The 22,459-nt window shown below is 42.7% G+C and overlaps 1 protein-coding gene across 1 annotated transcript; it reads right to left on the minus strand.

The window, feature by feature from the left end:
- Positions 1–850: 850 nt before the first annotated feature.
- On the minus strand, positions 851–22,257 carry LOC142200127 (uncharacterized). Its single transcript, XM_075270272.1, has 16 exons — positions 22,210–22,257; positions 20,195–20,359; positions 15,762–15,953; positions 15,555–15,678; positions 14,269–14,366; positions 12,119–12,233; positions 10,854–10,951; positions 10,609–10,723; positions 9,743–9,840; positions 9,443–9,557; positions 7,502–7,769; positions 7,292–7,416; positions 6,761–6,926; positions 3,116–3,391; positions 2,938–3,029; positions 851–2,773 (listed from the first exon to the last, which is right to left on the minus strand). Exons 2-11 carry the CDS (start codon positions 20,318–20,320, stop codon positions 7,687–7,689), a joined length of 1,164 nt encoding a protein of 387 aa, XP_075126373.1. The 5' UTR covers positions 20,321–20,359; positions 22,210–22,257; the 3' UTR covers positions 851–2,773; positions 2,938–3,029; positions 3,116–3,391; positions 6,761–6,926; positions 7,292–7,416; positions 7,502–7,686.
- Positions 22,258–22,459: the final 202 nt, after the last annotated feature.

Below are 22,459 nucleotides of genomic sequence, written 5' to 3' on the forward strand. Positions count from 1 at the left end.
AATGAATGGCCTCAATGAAGCTGTGCAATAAAAACAAAAATACTTGTTGCAATAGATAACATAGGAAATAAATATTTTACCAGGTTCCAAATTATTATGCAAATTGGATTTAAAGGTCATAAAGATATTTTTTTTTTGTTTTTCAATTATATTCATGGATGGTTTCGTGTCTCAGGGCTCTTTGGATTGTTAAAATCAATCTCAAACCCCTGTGATAGTTATACTGCCAGGCCAATTAAAGGAAACCTACTGAGGGCGGGTTCACACCTGCACTCGGTCTCCACTTTCGGGTTTCCGTCTTCTGCTGAGAGAAACTGGACAGCGGCGAAAACGGTTTTTAGAACCGGACACAAAGTTGGACACAAACGGTTTCGCCGCGGAGACCAGAAGACGCTCACGGGCGGACACTTTGCAAACCCATTCAAGTGAATGGGTTTGAAGACTGACTGCTGGGTTTCCGTCTCCTGTCCAGCTTCTCTTGACAGAAGACGGAAACTGAAAGTGGAGACCGGGCGCAGGAGTGAACTCACTCTAAACAGAGCTTACAAGCAGAGATGGTTGCAGTTGGCCCAGACATACATGAAGACTAATTACGATGCAGTCTTGTTTTCTGACGATGATGCTGCAATGTCAGTAAGGAGGTAGCAGAGTCATGATTTGGGCCAGAAACATGGGGAAGGTGCTGGTAGGCCACGTTAGGGTGCCTGAAGGTGACCTCTGCATAGTACAGTGCCTTGTGAAAGTATTCAGCCCCCTTGAACTTTTCAACCTTTTGCCACATTTTAGGCTTCAGACATAAAGATATCAAATTTAAATTTTGGGGGGGAAGAATCAACAAGTGGGACACAATTGTGAAGTGGAACGAAATTTATTGTAGATTTTAAACTTTTTTAACAAGTAGGGCGTGCAAAATTATTCGGCCTCCTTGTATTAATACTTTGTAGCGCCACCTTTTGCTGCGATTACAGCTGCAGGTCGCTCGGGGTTTGTCTCTATCAGTTTTGCACATGGAGAGACTGAAATTCTTGCCCATTCTTCCTTGCAGAACAGCTGGAGCTCAGTGAGGTTGGATGGAGACGTTTGTGAACAGCAGCATCAGCTCTTTCCACAGATTCTTGGTTGGATTCAGGTCTGGACTTTGACTTGGCCATTCTAACACCTGGATACGTTTATTTGTGAAACATTCCATTGTAGATTTTGCTTTATGTTTTGGATCATTGTCTTGTTGGAAGATAAATCTGCGTCCCAGTCTCAGGTCTTTTGCAGACTCCAGCAGGTTTTCTTCCAGAATGGTCCTGTATTTGGCTCCATCAATCTTCCTGTCAATCTTAGCCATCTGACCTGTCCCTGCTGAAGAAAAGCAGGTCCAAACCATGATGCTGCCACCACCATGTTTGACATTGGGGATGGTGTGTTCAGGTTGCTGAGCTGTGTTGCTTTGACTCCAAACATATCGTTTTCCATTGTGGCAAAAACGTTGGATTTTGGTTTCATCTGAGCAGAGCACCTTCTTCCACATGTTTGGTGTCTCCCAGGTGGCTTGTGGCAAACTTTAAACAAGACTTTTTTATGGATATCTTTGAGAAATGGCTTTCTTCTTGCCACTCAGATTTGTGCAGTGTACGACTGATTGTTGTCCTATGGACAGACTCTCCCACCTCAGCTGTAGACCTCTGCAGTTCATCCAGAGAGATCATGGGCCTCTTGGCTGCATCTCTGATCAGTCTTCTCCTTGTTTGAGATGAAAGTTTAAAGGGACGGCCAGGTCTTGGTAGATTTGCAGTGGTCTGATACTCCTTCCATTTCAATATGTTTGCTTGCACAGGGCTCCTTGGGATCTTTAAGGCTTGGGAAATCTTTTTGTATCCACATCCGGCTTTAAACTTCTCCACAACAGTATCTGGGACCTGCCTGGTGTGTTCCTTGGTCTTCATGATGCTCTCTGCACTTTATACAGAACCCTGAGCCTATCAAAGAGCAGGTGCATTTATACGGAGACTTGGTTACACCCCGGTGGATTCTATTTATCATCAATCATTTAGGACAACATTGGATCATTCAGAGATCTGAACTGAACTGAACCGAGTGAGTTTGCTGCACTGAAAGTAAAGGGGCCAAATAATTTTGCACGCCCCACTTTTCAGTTTTTTATTTGTTAAAAAAGTTTAAAATCTCCAATAAATTTCATTCCACTTCACAATTGTGTCCCACTTGTTGAGGATTCTTCCCCAAAAAATTAAAATTTGATATCTTTATGTTTGAAGCCTGAAATGTGGCAAAAGGTTGAAAAGTTCAAGGAGGCCGAATACTTTCACAAGGCACAGTATATGTAGTTTCTGAGTGATCACCTTCTTTCATGGTACGAGAAGAAGAACCGTGCCTTCTGTGGAAAACTCATCTCATGAATGATATCATTGTATTAACTGTTTAGGAACATCGGAGAAAAATCAAATTTGCAGAATAATGTAGAATGAGGTGTCTAATACGACAGATATGTAAACATGAGAAAGCAAACTAAGCATTGTATAAACAATATCTGAGAAGACTGTCTTGAAATTGAGTGTAAGACAAAAGCAATTCAGCTTTTCTAATAAGGTCAACTTTTGCTTGCAAAATTTTCAATTTTTAATTTGTGGGATATTTGCGAATTCGTCATGAATTCTGGATAATTGCAATCCACTTTTTGCACGCGTGTCACAAACTCACTTGCTGGCTCGGTGTGTAGAATCGTTTCTAGGTGAAAAGTCCTTGTATGGTCTTCATCATTTTCTATCTGTTTTATAAAGTGCAATATAAAAATGTAAAAAAAAAAATCAAAATAACATTTTTATGAAAATTACTATACCAGAAATTAAAAATAAATATATATATATATATATATATATATATATATATATATATATATATATATATATATTACATAAAAAAATTACTTACCATAGGAGTATCTGGAGTTTCATTTACATCAGTATCACCATTGCTAGGATTCTCATCGCCTCCACCTTGATGCTTTTCATTCAGAGACAAATCTTCAAAAATTCCAAAATAACAAAATGTTAATGAATGTAATAATTAACCAACAAAAAGAATTGAAAAGTTAGATTGATAAAGTTACCATTGTAAAGGGTAATCTGTCGCCGAATCCATTCAAGGGTCTTTTTGTCCCTCCCTTTAAGATCGGAGAATCTTTTTTGGATTTGTCTCCTAGTGTACAAGTGCCCGTATTTCATATAGAGAATTTGGGAGATCTCTTCCAAAAGTGTCGTTTTTATTTTATGCCTTAACTTGGCCTGCGGTGTGTCATATCCATTCATGTCTAAATATTTCACGATGTCATAAACTTCATCCTGCGAAAATGGTGTGCTCCTTTTCTGCATCATGGACTGGGAGACTAAAAAAAAAATTTTAAAAAATACACTTTTATAAAATTGATGACAAAAATGCAGTCGGCAACATTATACCGTGTTTCCCCGAAAGTAAGACAGTGTCTTACATTCTTTTTACCCCCAAAAGTCCCACTATGTCTTACTTTCGGGGTATGTCTTATATTGGGAAAACCAACCACCCTCTCCCCCCCCCCATCATCATCAATCATATGGATTGAAGCGACGGCACGCGAGGAGTTAAGCGGCGGCCGTTGGCAAAGTCTGCCTGCCGCTTCCATACATTGCAATGGGAGCGCGCTATTCAAATAGTATTCGTTCATCTCTAACTTCAATTGTAACTTCTTACAATTGAAGTTAGAGATGCGCGATTACTATTTGAATAGCACGCTCCCATTGCAATGTATGGAAGCGGCAGGCAGACTTTGCCGGCGGCCGCCGCTTAACGGGATTCTACCATTAAAAGAAGTTCTTTCCACTGACCACGTCGGAATAGCCTTAAAAAAGGCTATTCATCTCTTACCTGTTGCCGTAGCCAGCGCCGCCTTCTTCCTCAGCTGCGTCCGCCCCGTCTATGTCCCCGTCGGGGCCTCATGGATGACGCATTCGCAGTCTGCTCTGGCTGCGAGAGCCTGTTAGAGCCGACTGCGCATGCGTCATCCATGAGGCCCGACGGGGACATAGACGGGGCGGACACAGCTGAGGAAGAAGGCGGCGCTGGCTACGGCAACAGGTAAGAGACGAATAGCCTTTTTTAAGGCTATTCCGACGTGTTCAGTGGAAAGAACTTCTTTTAATGGAAGAATCCCTTTAACTCCTCGCGTGCCGAGCGCTTCCATTCATTTCAATGGAAGCGTGCCATTGAAATGAATAGAAGCGGCTGGCACGCGGGGGGTTAAACGGCCGCCGGCAAAGTCCTTCTTCACAGCGATGTGCTGTGAGAGCCGGGAGGAACGCCCCCTCCCTCTGCTTGCAGTACTCGTCCATAGACGAGCATTATCAGGGAGGGAGGGGGCGTTCCCCCCCGGCTCTCACAGCACAGCGGAGCCCCGTGTTTCCCTGATACAGTAGTAACACACCCCCGAAAGTAAGACAGTGTCTTACATTATTTTTACCCCGAAAGTCCCACTATGTCTTACTTTCGGGGTATGTCTTACATTAGCCGACCTCCCTAAAACTCCCGCTACGTCTTACTATCGGGGGTGTCTTACTATCGGGGAAACACGGTAGTATGTTGGAGACATTAGGGAGCATTATACTACGTGTGAGAAGGCCACTAGGGGGGAGCATTATACTGTAGAGTGCCAATGTGGAGAATTATACAGTAGGGTGCCACTGTGGAGCATTATACAGTAGGGTGCCACTGTGGAGCATTATACAGTAGGGTGCCACTGTGGAGCATTATACAGTAGGGTGCCACTGTGGAGCATTATACAGTAGGGTGCCACTGTGGAGCATTATACAGTAGGGTGCCACTGTGGAGCATTATACAGTAGGGTGCCACTGTGGAGCATTATACAGTAGGGTGCCACTGTGGAGCATTATACTATAGGGTGCCACTGTGGAGAATTATACAGTAGGGTGCCACTGTGGAGCATTATACTGTAGGGTGCCACTGTGGAGCATTATACTGTAGGGTGCCACTGTGGAGCATTATACTGTAGGGTGCCATTGTGGAGCATTATACAGTAGGGTGCCACTGTGGAGCATTATACAGTAGGGTGCCACTGTGGAGCATTATACAGTAGGGTGCCATTGTGGAGCATTATACAGTAGGGTGCCACTGTGGAGCATTATACAGTAGGGTGCCACTGTGGAACATTATACAGTAGGGTGCCACTGTGGAGCATTATACTGTAGGGGGCCACTGTGGAGAATTATACAGTAGGGTGCCACTGTGGAGCATTATACTGTAGGGTGCCACTGTGGAGCATTATACTGTAGGGTGCCACTGTGGAGCATTATACAGTAGGGTGCCACTGTGGAGCATTATACAGTAGGGTGCCACTGTGGAGCATTATACAGTAGGGTGCCATTGTGGAGCATTATACAGTAGGGTGCCACTGTGGAGCATTATACAGTAGGGTGCCACTGTGGAGCATTATACTGTAGGGGGCCACTGTGGAGAATTATACAGTATGGTGCCATTGTGGAGCATTATACTATAGGGTGCCACTGTGGAGAATTATACAGTAGGGTGCCACTGTGGAGCATTATACTGTAGGGTGCCACTCCCATTTCAAATAGCACACACCCATAGGAATGAATGGATGCAGCCGCCACGCAGGGGGATAAGCAGCCGGCCTCCGGCAAAGTCTGCATGCTGGCCGCTTCCATTCATTCCTATGGGTTCGGCCGTTTCGAATAGTACTCGCTCATCTCTAATGATGTGCTCACACCTAGGCCAGTGCAAAAATTTGTAAGGAAGTGCATTGTTGCTTGTATTTCTGATGTGACCTCTTCACTAATTTAAACACATGACAATTGATTCACTAATAGAAGTAAAGGTGACAAAGCTGCTGAAAACTGTCAATGTAGGCCACAAGTCTGTATCTCTCCTGATGCAGGTGTGTTGATGTCATTCATCAGTGTCTACATTTCGGTGAAAGAAGAAGGTTGCAGCTGCTCTTCATGGGAGTGCAAGTATAGGAACATATTATACTATGTGAGGGCCACTGTGAAGTATATTATGTTCCACAGTGGCCCCTACACAGTATAATATTCTCCACAGTGGACCCGACACATTATAATAAACTCGGCAGTGGCCCTACACAGTATCTGGGACACTGAGGAGTATATTATACTGTGTATTATTCCATATGGGGCCACGGTGGAGTATACTATACCATATGGGGGTCACTGTGGAGTATATTATACTGTGTGGTTGTCCATTGTGGAGTAGACTGTACTGTGTGGGGGCCCTTCACTATATATGTCAGACAGTATCTGCTTTATGGCAGACATTACATTATTACAGGCTGTAATAACATTGCACGGTCACTACAGATCCTGTGTGATGTAAATAGTGAACATTAATTGTTTAAAATTACGCCAAATGCAGACAAAATTGTTGTATCATTAAAAGCATAAATGCCCCACTCACACAAAGGTATTTTGCAGGTCTATAACTGTCCGTAATTGTAGATCTGCAGAGCATTAAGGTTACATTGCCTTGTTGGCACTTTGCAATAAATTAGTTGGTTTTGGGTTGCAGACTGGGCACTCGGTGGGAAATTAATGAAGCTCAGGCCATGGAATCCGCTGCAGCTCCATTCATAAGATTAACCATTTATAACATGACATTCACAATACATCAATAAGACTTAAAATATTTGTGTTGGACAAACGCAATTCAGCTCTACTACTATGACGGTCACCTTTTGCATGCAATATTTTCAATTCCTGGGTAATTTGTTCATTAGTCATGCGTGTTCGGGAACTGCAATCCACTTTTTGCACACTTGTCATGAACGCACTTGCTGGCATGTTGTGCGGGACCGCTTCTAGAGGAGGCGTTTTTGTTTGTCCCTCAACATTTTCTACCTGTTTTTAAAACAGTACAATGTTAAAAAAATATTTTTTTAATTACATTAAAATATTAGACAGCACTCAAGTGTCAAACTTTCCTTTGCAAACATATACTGTGTGTATATATATATATATATATATATATATATATATATATATATATATATATATATACATAATACATAAATATACAAAAATACAAAATTATATTAAAAAATCCAAATATAAAAAAATTAATAAAATAAAAATAAAATGATATAAAAAATCTAAAAATAAAATAAAATAAAAAATAAAATTATATAAAAAAAAATGTAAAAAATAAAATAAAAAATTTCAATTAAATTATACAAAAAAATAAAAAAAAGTCATAAAATACTAACCAGAGAAATAGTAGAAGACATTTCAGTGACATCAACATCCTTGCTCATGCTTTCAATCAATAAAGCACCAGCTCTGAATCTTCTTTCGATTGGGTCACCTTGATGGTTACCATTCGAAGAGAATTCTTAAAAATTACAAAACGACAAAAATATTCATTTCAGTTTGATAAATAAGAAAAAAACAATGACAAAAACTTTTGATAAGCTTACCATCGTAAAGGGCAATTTTTTGTCTAATGCGTGCCAGGGTTCTTCTGTCCCTCACTTTAAGATCGGAGAATCTTTTTTGGATTTGTCTCCTAGTGTACAAGTGCCCATATTTCATGTAGAGAATTTGGGACAACTCTTCCAAAAGTGCCGTTTTTATTTTATATTTTAACTTCCCTTGTGGCTTATCATATCCATTCATGTCTAAAAATTTTGTAAACTTCAGCTTGTGAAAACGGTGTCCTCCTTTTCTGCGTCATGGACTGTGAGGCTAAAAGAAAAAGTACAAATACACATAAGAGAAAAAATTAAAAAATCGGCGGCAGAGGAACCCGACAGCGAGAAGGTAAGAATAAGATGTTTGCATTTTACAACTTTCCCTGTGGATGGACACCTAAAAATTACACTGTACAACCTAGTTAAAGGGACTGTCCAAATGACCCCTTAGAAAAATTGCCTACCCACCTGTACTCCTAGTAAGAAGCGGTATACAGATCTCTGCTACCAATAGACAGGTAGTAAATTTCATCACAGGATTTCACAGAAAAGTGACAAATTCTGTTAATATAATATACCCTGTTTCCCCGAAAATAAGACAGTGTTTTATATTAAATTCTCTTCCAAAATATATGACCTGTCTTATTTTCGGGGGATGTCTTATGGAGCGGGGGACAATTGGCAGTCATGCCGGCGCTTCCTTAACGGAGTGCCGGCATGACTGCCGGTTGTAGGTGGTGCAAGAGGTGGTGGGGAGGTATGCTATTTACCTTCCCCATCTTCATAGCAACGCTGGTGCTGCTGTTGGTCACGGTGGTGGAAGTGGTTGGCGGGGCTTAGCAGAGATTAGCGAGGCTTCCGGCAGTTGTGCCGGAGAGCCTCACTTAGTGGGCATTGCAGCCGGCTGAACGCTGTGCTCCGTGTGTACAGGAAAGCTGGCTGCCTCCTCTGCTGTGATACCACTGTTCCGGCTGCTGTGGGATGAGCTGGGAGAGTGGACTCCCCGCAGCATACGATGCTTTCCCAGCTCATCTTACACCAGCAGGAACAGTGGTATCACAGCAGAGGCAGCAGCCGGCATACCTGTGCACACGGAACATCGTGCACAGTGTTCTGCCGGCTGCAGTGTTTTTGGGGATGTCTTATTTTCGGGGGGTGCCTTATATTAGGCAATTTAACAAAACCTCCCCCCATGCCTTACTTTTGGGGGATGTCTTATTTTCGGGGAAACAGGGTACTACAATATTACAGGGGTTGTCTGAGGTTACAGCAGACCTTTCACCACCTCTAGTGCTTAGCATCCATTAATAGGAACCATTCCACTGATTCCAGCACATTTAGAATATTCTCTCTAACCTTCAACGTTCCCGAGCAGCAGCAAGCGCCTGATGGTGCCTGAGGTTCTATTTAGTCTCTGTAATGTCGGGTGGGCGGTGTCAGACAGGGGGCGTATTTCAGAGCTCCGATCAGAGGCAGCCAGTGTTAGAGCTCAGAATCACCCTCGTCTGCTACTGCCTGACCCTGAACTTCTGACAGTACAGAGACTAAAGAACATATCAAGTACCAAAACTAACAGCAGTGATTGCTCAGGAACGGTGGGGGCTAGAGAAAAAATTGCAACGGTGTCAGAATCAGTGAAGCAGCAGCTATTAATTGACGTAAAGATCTAGTGGAGGTGTGAAAAGTCCTTTTTAGCTTTTTATGGCCCATGCTCATGAATGGATATAAGTAGTCGACCCCTGAACCAATCAGTTGTACAGAGAGGCTTTCAGTGCTATAAGAAGAAAGCTCTGCCGCTACATAGAAGTTGGGTGCCGTCACTGAGGTTCAGCGCTAGGTGTATAGGATGGGTGCCGGGAGTGGCTCCATAGAGATGGATGGTAACGGGGCAGCCCCCACCAAATAGGTATCTATGGCCTATCACGTTCTCAACTCATTCTTACATACCTGTAGTAGCGTCTTCTGACATATCCTCCTCCACTTTAATCCTAAACAGCTGTTCTCTCCTCATCCTCTCTTCAGCCCCCACAACTTCCACTTTATTATCAGTGACATCTTCATCCTGGTGAATTAGGGAAGTCTTATTATTACCATAATTATTAATAAGGGCACACGGGTGAGCACTGTTACTACAGGGGGCGCTATTACTAGTGTGTAATATATGTATGTAATATAAATATATATATATATATATATATATATATATATATATATATATATATATATTTAGGGCTCGGTTTCATCTACCTGATGATTCCTTTGACCACTGTGATATTCTTCTGGATAACCTTGGAAATGCGGAGGACTGGGCCATGTGTCTGGTGAATGTGTCCTTCTGTATCCATCTGGAGAAGACACAACACTTATAGTGAATGAATATATTACCTGCTGAGTATGTAACATATTTATCAAGGTATTCAATACTATGGTCGACTATGACAGACGAATTTACACTTTTGTGGTCCTCACTTTGCAGAGCAAAGGCCTGAAATGGTATATATCCTACAAAGGCGAACAGTCTGCCTTCACATTAAACTCTACCTGTGTCCTGAGGATGCAGATATACAAGTGTACAAGTTTTTGTGAAATGGATCCTATCACTCAGACACAATTTTTTTATAGGTACCACGTCGGAATAGCCTTAAGAAAGACTATTCTTCTCTTACCTTTCGTGTTTAAATGGTTTGGTACATTTTAAAGGGATGTTTTCCATCCCAAAAACAAGTTTTCAATTATTAGTTTGAGACCTGTCGAGGTCCAACACCGATACCATGCAAAGCTATTGCATCAGCCATCAGGTGATAGAAACTGCCAGACATCCCCATGCACTGCATAGTGGTGGTTCTGGGGAATTGCAGCACTGCTCCTTCTTTCACTTGAATGCATGCGTTGCGCGACCACTAGCAGCTTCCGACACTCGGAGCCTACTTCAACAGCTGATCTGTGCAGGGTCTGGGGGTTGGACTCCCACAGATCACATACTGATATCCTGTGGATAGGTCATCAGTATGAAAACTCAATTTGGGAGCGTAAAACCATTTACATTTAGCAATAAGGAGGTACTTTAGCTTAAGAAACTTCTGAATTCACTTTCTTAAGTCATTGTTACATACCTGTAGTAGCGTCTTCTGAAAATTCTTCTTCCGCATTACTCGTACATTGTTGATGACTCCTCGTCCTCGCTTCACCACCTACAATCTCCACTTTAATATTAGTTGGATCTTCACCCTGGTACAAGAATAAAACAGATAGAAAAACGTAAAATGACAATATAAGAAATCACCAAAAACCTATAATTGTGCTGAATGTCCCCAAGATTCAAGATAGATTGATTTGATATGGGGCTCAGTGTCACTACCTGAGGATTCCTTTGAAGACTGTGATATTCCTCTGGATAACCCTGTAAATGCAGAGGGCTGGGCCATGTGTCTGGTGTCTGTATCCTCCTGTATCCATCTGAGGGAGACACAAACACATGGTGAATATATTACCTGCTGAACATCCAGCCCACACTTCTATCAAGATATTCAATGCTCTCGGGGCAACATGGTGGCTCAGTGGTTAGCACTGCAGCCTTGCAGCGGTGGAGTCCTGGGTTCGAATCCTGCCAAGGGCAACATCTGCAAGGAGTTTGTATGTTCTCCCCTTGTTTGCATGGATTTTCTCCCATACTTCAAAGACATACTGATAGGGAAGAAATGTAGGCCACTGTAGGCCAACAGATCTGAAGTGGAACATGTTCTGTAAAAGGAATTTGTCACCACAATTTTGTCCCATAAACCATCACCAGGACCTGGCAGAACATCTCACCTGTTGTCCAATGCTGTCTAACATTACAGCATTTTATCTATAAATTTATAAAATACTTTTGTTATGCAAATTTTATATTTAGCAGTCACAGGGGTGAAGAACTAGTGCATATAGTCAAGCTCCCCATGCCCCAAATTCATGCCACCACTCCCCTGTGACGTCAGACTACCAGCCAGCAATACCCCCGCCTGTGCAGTATAAGTGAGGCTTCAGTCTGAAGATGGGTGTCCGTACCCGGCTTCAGATCAGCACTGTGTATCTGGTGCTCTGCCTAGTCCTGGTTTATGGGGCAAAGTGGTGGCGAGGTTAGGTACGCTTTAATGCAGCACTAAGGCAAAACCTCAGCTTAAAGTGTACCTCCGATTTTAAAACCACTTTTCATAAATGAATAGTACATGTGACTATAAGAAACGTTGTAATATATCTTATTAAGAAAATCTGTTTACTTCTCTATTTATTCAGCAACTCTCCTCCTTCTTATCTTCATTCAGTCTGCTTGTTTACATAGAACCTGTATCGGTATCCAGCTCACATGAAAAAGTCTATGGAGAGGGAAGAGGAGCGGCCTCATTCTGTGCAGTGATAGACAATGTCTGATGGCTTCCACCACTCACCAAATAGCAGAGAGTAGTGGCTACAGCTATTAGTGCTGCCTCCTCCTTTCCCCTCCCCTCTCCATAGACTAACATGTAAAAAGTAAGTCAAAAGTTTCTTATATTCACCTGGATTACTCATTTATGAAAAGTTGTTTTAAATATTGGAGGTACGCTTTAAGAAACTTCTGAATGCAATTACTTAATTCATTGTACATACCTGTAGGGGGAGCTACTGACATTTCCTCCTCCATTTTAATAATAGACAGCTGTTCATCCTTCATCCTCTCGTCAACAATTTCAACCTCTGCTTTAATATTTGTGAGATCTTCACCCTGATAATTAACAATTTGGGTTAATATGGAAGACAGCTTGAAAAGACAGAACAGAACAATAAGAAATCACCAAGGATCTATGAAAACATCTAGGTCTGCTTCTGCCAGTAGAGCTGGTTATTGAGCTGGGGCACCGGAGCCTATGGTGACGCACAGCCTCCCAACTATGACCGCCCTCCATGACTAGATCACCATCTGGGAAGAATATGCAAATCTGTTTCCCAAGATGTAAAAAGGTAAACACTGCCTCTGTATGCTGCCCTCTATGGGAAGCTCCCTTGAACATCATGCCCGACTTTCCCACAAGCCTTTGCTGCACTGATGCGGGATTTTGCCAAGTCAGTATCCCAGCTGTGGACGGCGCTGTTTCGATCTGATTGGATCTCATTAGCACAGCCTAGGGAGAACTGACTTGGCAGAGGTGAGAGACTTCTAGATCAGATTATGGGGATATTGTCACTCCTTAGGGAAGAACCACCTTGTAGGTGTGTGGAGTCTTACAAAGCCATTTTCATTCCACAGTGGAGCAAAAATGGCTTTGTAAGACTCCACATACCAACAAGGTGGTCGCTCCCTAAGGAGTGACAATCCTATCCTATCCTATCCTACTATAATAAATAAAATAAATAAATAAATAATATAAATAATAGTAGTAATAATAACAATAATAATAATAATAATAATATAATAAATAAATAAAATAAATACATATAAATACATATAATAAAATAATAAAATAAATAATAAATAAAATAAATTAAATAAATAATAAAATAAATAAAATAATAAATAAATAAATTAATTAAATAAATAAATAAAATATATTATGTGAAAGTTTGGATGTTTGTTCCTCACTCAAAAACGGCTGAACGGATTTGAATGAAATTCGGCACACAGATTGTAATCTCGATTAAAATATAGGCTATTTTTTATCCCGGTAAAGACATAGTTTCCCGATTTTGCACAGACATTAGGATTGGACATTAGCTGTCGGACACCCCGACGCTAGTGTCAACACCCCCTAAGCAATATCTTGTTGAAATATATAAGACCTCCCCTGAAAGAGACATTTTCTGGATAGGAGCATATGTTGTTCTAAAACCTCTATTTCCTACTCAGGAGTGATAGTGCCTTCTAGGATGTGCAAGCTGACCGTGCCATAGGCACTAATACACTCCATACCACCAGTGACAGAATTTCACACTGATTTATCTGACCACAGAACAGTTTTTCACTTTGCTTTAGTTCACTTTAAATGAGCTTTGGCGGCTTCTTTGCATGATACAGCTTTAACTTGCATTTGTGGATAATGTAGTGTCGCCTAAGGGGCCGGAAGGCATCTGATTCTGCATATTCTCTACATATTTTGAGGATATTATATACTGTAGATGTTTGGATAGTAAAAATCTTTACAATTTTATATTGGGGAACATTTTTCTGAAATTGTTCCACAATTTTTAGATGAAGTTTTCCACAGACTTGTGAACCTCCTACCATCTTTGCTTCTAAGAGACTCTGCTTCTCTAACATGCTGCTTTTTATACAGTCATGTGACTTAGTTGAAAACTGACCCTAATGCTGTTTTTTTTTTTCATTATTACCACTTACTTTTCCAGCCTTTTGTTAACCCTGTCCCAACTTTTCTATGTGTTGCTGCCATCAATTTCTAAATTGAAACATTTTTTCAAATGAAACAGAGAAATGTGTATGTTTCACCTTCTGATATGTGCTCGATATATTCTATTGTGTAACTTTCACCTTCTGATATGTGCTCTATATGTTCTATTGTGTAACTTTCACCTTCTGATATGTGCTCTATATGTTCTATTGTGTAACTTTCACCTTCTGATATGTGTTCTGTTGTGAGTAAAATATGGTTATATGACATTTCCAAATCATTGTGCGTAGAACTGGAATTGCATTACTGGAGGAGTATTATTACTACGGACACTTCAGTACATACGGTATGAGTCTAACAACACCCCTGGTCCACACACCCCTATACAGATGTCATATGGGGCTCAGCTTCATCTACCTTATGATTCTTTTGATCATTGTGATATTCCTCTGGGTAACTCTGGAAATGCAGAGGACTTGGGCATTCATCTGGTAGATTTATCCTACTGGAACCATCTGTGAAAGACACAAATACACAGTGAATGAATATATTACCTGCTCTGCACGTGTCCTACACTTCTATACTTCTATGTTGATTTACTATTACAATGTTTTGGTCCTCTTCAACTTTTTCAAGGTCCAAGTGACTTGTATGCCACATATCTGAAGTGGACTATGAACAGTTAGAGCTAACAGTCTGCCATAGTATTCAACTGTATCTGTGTCCTGAGGCTTAAAAGTGGAAGGGTGAAAGGGGCCTGTTTTAAGAGTCCCCTACAAAACTGAAAAAAAAAAAAAAAATGTGTCAGGATATCACTGCAGCTAGGGGCAACACGGTGGCTCAGTGGTTAGCACTGTAGACTTGCGCCGGAGTCCTGGGTTCGAATCCCCTGCCAGAAACAACATCTGCAAGGAGTTTGTATGTTCTCCCCGTGTTGTGTGGATTTCCTCCCTTTCTACAAAGACATACTGAAAGGATAAAAAAAAAAAAGTACATTGTGATCTCTATATGGGGCTCACAATCTACATTAAAAAAAGGATATCACTCCAGCTCGATGTGGTTCAGGTGGGTCCCAGCTGTGACCGGTGAATGGCCCGAGATGCCATTTACTTTGTTTTGAGCATTGGAATGGGAGCTGACGGTGATCAAAAATAAGAAATCGTATACAAGCAGGCTGCAATATTTGTGTTTTTGAGGGCTTACCAACCGGACAAATTGACTCTTTTGGGATCTATCAGATGAATGGAGACCTATGGATATGTTTAACATTTACAGTACGGAACAAGAGACTACACTGGGAACACAAAAAGGGTTTTCCTATTGCAAACGCTTATCCACAGGAAAGGGAACAGTATCTGACCGGATGATGGGGGCCCACCACCAAGACACTCATTGATCAGGAGAATGGGGGACAGCAAGTTCCCAAGAGTTCTACATGTAAATGGAGCAGTGATATGTATGGTCAGTCCCCACGCCATTCACTTCTAAGGGACTGCCATAAATCGCTGACTCAACAGTCCCACAGCAGTGAAAGCAGCGGTGACCACGCATGAAGCATTCAATGGACACTTCAGGCCCCCATTCTCCTGATCGCTGGGGTTCCTACTGTCCGGTACACATTTATCCTGTGGATAGAAATAAATGGAATTCATAGTGTCAAGGCTTCCGGATGAATTCCAGTGCCGTCCTGTGTCTCTCCTTACCTTGTGATGTAAGACACTGGTAATGCTCCAGCTTGATGTCCTTATACAGATCCTTGTGACCTTCTAAATACTCCCACTCCTCCATGGAGAAATAGACACTGACATCCTGACACCTTATAGGAACCTGACACACAATGATACAGTCATCACCCAGACACCGCCAGTGGGGTTACTGTATATTGTCCCAGCATTCCCAGCAGCGCTCACCTCTCCGCTCAGCAGCTCAATGATCTTGTTGATGAGTTCTAGGATCTGCTGATCATTGTTTCTGTCATGATTCAGGGTGTGCTGTGGAGTCCGTGTGATGGGGCACTGGGTACTGCTCCGTCCTCCCGGCTCATGGACATAGCTGCTGGCAGTCACACCGTCACACGACGCCTTCTTCACTATTGTATAATCCTGTATGGGGAGAGAGACACTTAGGCAAGTGCGCACAGAAAGGGATATTTGGACCACATTTGGAATTCTGGGTCTTTGCATCATATTTATTAAGCTGTAGACTGTAGATTTGCAGACTCATTCATCTCTATGGCCCCATACACACAAGCACATTTTTTGCTGCGGTGTCCAGGCTGTAGAAGAGGTCTGCAAATTATGAAGCATGTCCTATTGTTCCTAAGTGTAGTGGATTTATATAAATCATTATGCAGATCCGTGATGGCGGATGACATACTGACATGTTTTGGGTTTTTTTCAGATTGCTGATCAGTATTTACGGACAGTACAATCACTAAGGTCATGTGCGTGTAGCCTTAAAGGGATTTTCTAAGCCCAACCTATGGCTGAGATGAGAATAATCTTCAGACATACGCCTGAGGGAGGGTTCACACCTGTGCCCTGGCCTCCGTTATACAGGTTTCCGTTTCCTGCCCGAAACAGGGCAGGAGACGGAAACCGGCAGGCATTTTGCAAACCCAATCAAACGAATGGGTTTGGAAAGTGTCCGGCCGTGAGCGCCGGTGAGCGTTTTGTGCCCGTGATCAAAAGTATCCAGACACCTGGCTGAAAATGACTTACAAGTTCATGGCGCCCTCCATCAGTAATGGAGGGGGCTTGCACCCCTTGTTGTTTTGCGTGGCACTATCACAGCACAGGCCTACATTGATGTTTTAACCATCTTCTTACTTCCCACTGTTGAAGAGCAATTCGGGGATGGTGTCCGGATACAATTGATCACATAATGTAAATGTGCCCATTTGAATACAATGTGTTGTCAAAATGGACTTGCGATGGACACTGGTAAGACAGCTCTTATACGTCCATTTCTCACTGTCTGTTACTTTACTGTGAATACGCCTTAAAGGGAATTTTCAGGGCAATTTGAGGCATCAAACCATCCACAGGCCCTTATCGACCAGCGATTTAGTGTCCCAAATTGTCCTGTAACTAAGCCATCCATGTCCGCACTATAAAAATGCTTTACACTCCACCTGCCGCTGTACTCCCTGGGCCAGCGCAATTCTCCACTGAAGCCAGAGGAGTAAACTTCAGTTTCATTGTGCCAAACACCGGAAACACCAGAGAGGAGTCTGATGAGACTTAGCACACTCATCTCTAGGTACGTCTATTTATTTGTTTATATTGTGGGTACGGATGGCTTTATAAGAGGGCGATTTGGGACACTAAAATCCCAATCTATAAAGACCTGTGAGTGGTTTAATGTTCCAAATCAACCTGACAGGTTCTCTCTAAAAGCAGCGTCCTGCTTGAGCTTCCAATGGATTCCACAGCTGCAGAATCCGCAACATAAGGCTCAGGCTGAATAAGGGTCTATAAGGCCAGAAGTTAGAGAGGACTGTGATTTTCTCAAGATTGCACTTTGTCTCTTACTATCCTTATAACTGCATATAAGTGGTTCAGAGGAGATGAGAAATTGATGGTGGCAGACTCCCTTTAATTTTACATGCATAATCTGAGAGAAAGAAGGGAAATAGATCTAAACCTTTACATACATTGAACTGTAACCTTACAGTGTTGGCCAAAAGTATTGGCACCCCTGCAATTCTGTCAGATAATACTCGGTTTCTTCCAGAAAATGATTGCAAGCACAAACTCTTTGGTATTAATATCTTTAATTTATTTTGCTTGCAATGGAAAAACACAAAAGAGAATGAAAAAAAAGTCAAATCATTAATCATTTTACACAAAACTCCAAAAATGGGCCGAACAGAAGTATTGGCCCCCTCAGCCTAATACTTGGTAGCACAACCTTTAGACAAAATAACTGCAAACAACCGCTTCCAGAAAATGATTGCAAGCACAAATTCTTTGGTATTATTATCTTCATTTAATTTGTCTTCAATGGAAAACCACAAAAAGAATTGTCAAAAAGCCAAATTGGATATAATTCCACACCAAACATAAAAAAGGGGGTGGACAAAAGTATTGGCACTGTTTGAAAAATCATGTGATGCTTCTCTAATTTGTGTAATTAACAGCACCTGTTACTTACCTGAGGCACCTAACAGGTGGTGGCAATAACTAAATCACACTTGCAGCCAGTTGAAATGGATTAAAGTTGACTCAACCTCTGTCCTGTGTCCTTGTGTGACCACATTGAGCATGGAGAAAAGAAAGAAGACCAAAGAACTGTCTGAGGACTTGAGAAGCAAAATTGTGAGGAAGCATGAGCAATCTCAAGGCTACAAGTCCATCTCCAAAGGCCTGAATGTTCCTGTGTCTACCGTGCGCAGTGTCATCAAGAAGTGTAAAGCCCATGGCCCTGTGGCTAACCTCCCTAGATGTGGACGGAAAAGAAAAATTGACAAGAAATTTCAACGCAAGATTGTGCGGATGGTGGATAAAGAACCTCGACTAACATCCAAACAAGTTCAAGCTGCCCTGCAGTCCGAGGGTACAACAGTGTCACCCCGTACTATCCAGCGTCAGCGTCTGAATGAGAAGGGACTGTATGGTAGGAGACCCAGGAAGACCCCACTTCTTACCCAGAGACATAAAAAAGCCAGGCTGGAGTTTGCCAAAACTTACCTGAGAAAGCCAAAAACGTTCTGGAAGAATGTTCTCTGGTCAGAGGAGACAAAAGTAGGAAAAGGCCCCAACACAGAGTTTACAGGAAAAAAAAGAGGCCTTCAAAGAAAAGAACACGGTCCCTACAGTCAAACATGGCGGAGGGTCCCTGATGTTTTGGGGTTGCTTTGCTGCCTCTGGCACTGGACTGCTTGACCGTGTGCATGGCATTATGAAGTCTGAAGACTACCAAAAATTTTGCAGCATAAGGTAGGGCCCAGTGTGAGAAAGCTGGGTCTCCCTCAGAGGTCAGGGGTCTTCCAGCAGGACAATGACCCAAAACACACTTCAGGTCAGCACTAGAAAATGGTGGTGAGAGAAAGCCCTGGAGACTTGTAAAGTGGCAGCAATGAGTCCAGCCCTGAATCCCATAGAACACCTGTGGGGGAGGAGAGATCTCTTGATGGCAGTTTGGAGAAGGCCCCCTTCACATCTCAGGGGGGACCGGGAGCAGGAGCCAAAGAAGAATGCTCCAAAATTCCAGCAGAGCCTTGTAAGAAACTCATTGCTGGTTACCGGAAGCGGTTGTGCGCAGTTATTGTGTCTAAAGGTTGTGCTACCAAGTATTAGGCTGAGGGCGCCAATACTTCTGTCCAGCCCATTTTTGGAGTTTTGTGTAAAATGATCAATGATTTGACTTTCTTTTTTTCATTCTCTTGCAAGCAAAATAAATGAAGATATTAATACCAAAGAGTTTGTGCTTGTAATCATTTTCTGGAAGAAACTGAGTATTATCTGACAGAATTGCAGGGGTGCCAATACTTTTGGCCAACACTGTATATGTCCAGGCACCATCTGCACAATATAGGACATGGACTGGTGACGGCACATACAGCTATACTTACGTGTAATGAAAGTAACTTCTATCACATAAATGTCTGACCTCTGTATAAACAATGCCGCCCCTGCTACCTCTTGTGTCACCCCCTCTACCTCATAGATTGTAAGCTCTTGCGCGCAGGGCCCTCAGTCCCATTGTGTGAAATGACTTTCTTTGTTATGTATCTTTCTGTCTGTATTTGAACCCTACAAAGTGTACAGTGCCGCGGAATAGGTTGGCGCTATATAAATAAAATGTATAAATAATAAATCTATTATAAAAATAATAAAGTTATTATTACATTTGGTATAATATAGGATAGAACAAACCTAAAACTAAAGGGGCACAATATGACATCGGTGCAGGGAAGATCAGAGGTAATGTGAGAAAATAGATCATTTTACTGAAAGAGTAGAAGACACTTGGCACAACATTCCAGCAGCTGTGGCTATTGCAAGTAAAAGGAAACCTGCAATACCTTTCTGTATCCTATAACCAAAATATAAGGGTATAAATAATACGCAGGCAAATAACATTGACTAAGAGGTGTTTAGATTTCTTTCTATGTTTCTATATAGTGCAGGTCTGAGATCCTTTCCCCCGGCATACGGGATATTTCATATGACTTTCTAGTATGGAATATACCTAGGTTTAAATGAGTATATATTACTGTGTATTATCCCTGTATCTGTATTACTAGGCTGCTGTAACATGTTGAAATTTCCCCACTGTGGGACTCTTAAAGGATTATCTTATCTTATCTTATAGACCATAGACATCTAGTAGCGTTTACCTCTCCGGTCAGCAGGTAGATGATCTCAAAGGTGAAGTTTAATATTCTGTTGGTAATCTCTTTCCTGTTCTTCTCCATCCCCGGTCGGTCATTCGGGAGGACGGCTGTTTTGGATGAGAATATCATAAAACCGGATCAGCTGGAGGGTTCTGGTACTGCCGGCACCTGGACGAAATAAGAAGAGAATGTAAATCGTACAGAGGACACACCAATTGTGAGATACAGAAACGTATTGGTAGAGTCTCCACCACATGGATTAAAGGGATACTCCAAACACAGACATTTATGCTGGAGGATACACCAGCAATGTCTGAGCAGACCGGTGTGGCGTCCCCCATATCCAGGCTGAGAACGATGTGTCACACGTGTGTGGGTTTTGTACGTCATTTCTAGAGCAGAAACATGTTTGGCTCTTCTCTGTCAGTAATGTAATTAGAGAAAGCCGGGCATATTCCTGGACACAGAAGTCTATGGTCACCTCACTGAGGTGCCCCTGTTGTTGAGGGAGAAAGACCGATGGATGCGAGGATAAACTGCGCTACTCTCTTGAGATAAAATACGTTCTTTATTCCGCTTTTCTTAAAAACACTCTTGTGTTTTTAAGAAAAGCGGAATAAAGAACGTATTTTATCTCAAGAGAGTAGCGCAGTTTATCCTCGCATCCATCGGTCTTTCTTCTTCATTTATCGTTCCCTAAGGGGTATTTGGATGTTATTACTGCTGCTGTAAATCTCCCTTGTGTTTGGTACACGATCTTTTCAAATATATTTAAGTGTATGTTTGGGAATCATCTGGGTTGCTCGGTATATATATATTTTTTCCTGTTGTTGAGGGGGGACAGGCAAATAACAAACATGGATTATTCTGGGCATATGCCATACATGTCAGTGCTCAGAGAACACGCTATAGAATCAGTGTCCATCCCAATCAAAGATCCAGATTCAGCAGGACAGATGAAGATTTTGAAGGCTGACTCTGGAGGAGGAGAGCTGAGTAATATGGTGAAGCAGATAGCTAGCCTTCAGCTCCCTGCTCCACCTTTCACTCCGGTTACTGTCACCGGCTGCTTGGTTGCAGGCAGGCGCAATGTGGTGACATCACTAGATCACACCTATTGCTCCAAGCTGCTGCAGAGATTGGACAGGACTCTGGGGGAACGGGGAAGGATCAGGTGGGGATGAAGAGGTTTAGAGAAGTGGATTATTGCACACAAATTTGCTGCAGTGTGCTGGACATGCTGCAGTTTGTCCTGGGAGATAGGTTATTGTGTTAAAGACGTTCTGCAGCAGCTTGGGTTTACATTATCTGAAACCTGCTATGTTGGGAATGCGGTGCAATGTGCAGACAGCATGCTACAGAGGGAGGATCAGAGGAGACTGATATATAGTGTTGGGCACAGAGCTCACAATGACCTGGCACAGGCTCCGATGTGGTGCCCAGAGGTGTACTGTGAACCTATAACGGAGCCCCTACCTAGTGCCATTTAGGATCATGGTAAATTTTAGCAGCAGAGGGACCTTTGGACCCCCCCCCAGGATCCAGGGCCCGGTCACTACTGCTACTTCTCCACCCTCTATAGCTACGCACCCGGTTGTGCCCACGCTTAAAGACATCGCTGACACCCTATTATAGCGCCGGGCACAATGCCAAACTGGGGATTTAACCCTTTAGATGTCCCAATCAGACTATCAGTATCTAAGGCTGGCCATACACATCAGAGAGCAACAGGCAAGTCACTGCTAAGCATGCATGTGTTGTGAAGAGGGAGAAGGGAATGAGACAGACACCAAGGGGTTAAAGCTGCTAACTCGGGTGCCTATGTCCCCAGAGAATGGTAGGTGGCAGCAGTGAGTTACGTATCGGGTGTACAGACTGTAGTGGGGTCATTGATGCAGAAGGTGAGAAGCAGAATAAGTGAGGCAGACGCCTGGTGTGTACAGGCACTTCTAGAGAGCAGGCTCAGCAGTATACAGCAGGGTGCAGGCAGGGTGCAGCAGGGTGCAGGGGATACATACCGACCAGGACCTGACCAGCTGCTGCTCTACTACAGGCTGCAGGACCTGCGTGACGTCATCACAGCAGCCACGTGACGGGGCGGGGCCAGTCCTGAGAGGCTGCTGAGGGAGAGACGGAGAGCAGTGAGGAGAGGGGAGGAGAGAGGAGAGGGGCCGGTGCAGTGTAACAGGAGGAAGAGGAGAGGGGCCGGTGCAGTGTAACAGGAGAGAGGAGAGGGACCGGTGCAGTGTAACAGGAGAGAGGAGAGGG

The sequence above is a fragment of the Leptodactylus fuscus genome, chromosome 4, assembly GCF_031893055.1.
Source record: "Leptodactylus fuscus isolate aLepFus1 chromosome 4, aLepFus1.hap2, whole genome shotgun sequence".
Taxonomy (NCBI): Eukaryota; Metazoa; Chordata; class Amphibia; order Anura; family Leptodactylidae; genus Leptodactylus; species Leptodactylus fuscus.

Excerpts from the sequence above, each read along its gene's own strand:
- LOC142200127 (XM_075270272.1), bottom strand. The coding sequence starts at position 20,320 with ATGATATTCTCATCCAAAACAGCCGTCCTCCCGAATGACCGACCGGGG. Across the intron at positions 10,724-10,853 it reads GTCTTCAAAGGAATCCTCAG|GGTGAAGATCCAACTAATAT; the intron begins GTAGTGACACTG and ends TTCTTGTACCAG. Across the intron at positions 9,841-10,608 it reads TTCAGAAGACGCTACTACAG|ATGGATACAGAAGGACACAT; the intron begins GTATGTAACAAT and ends TGTCTTCTCCAG.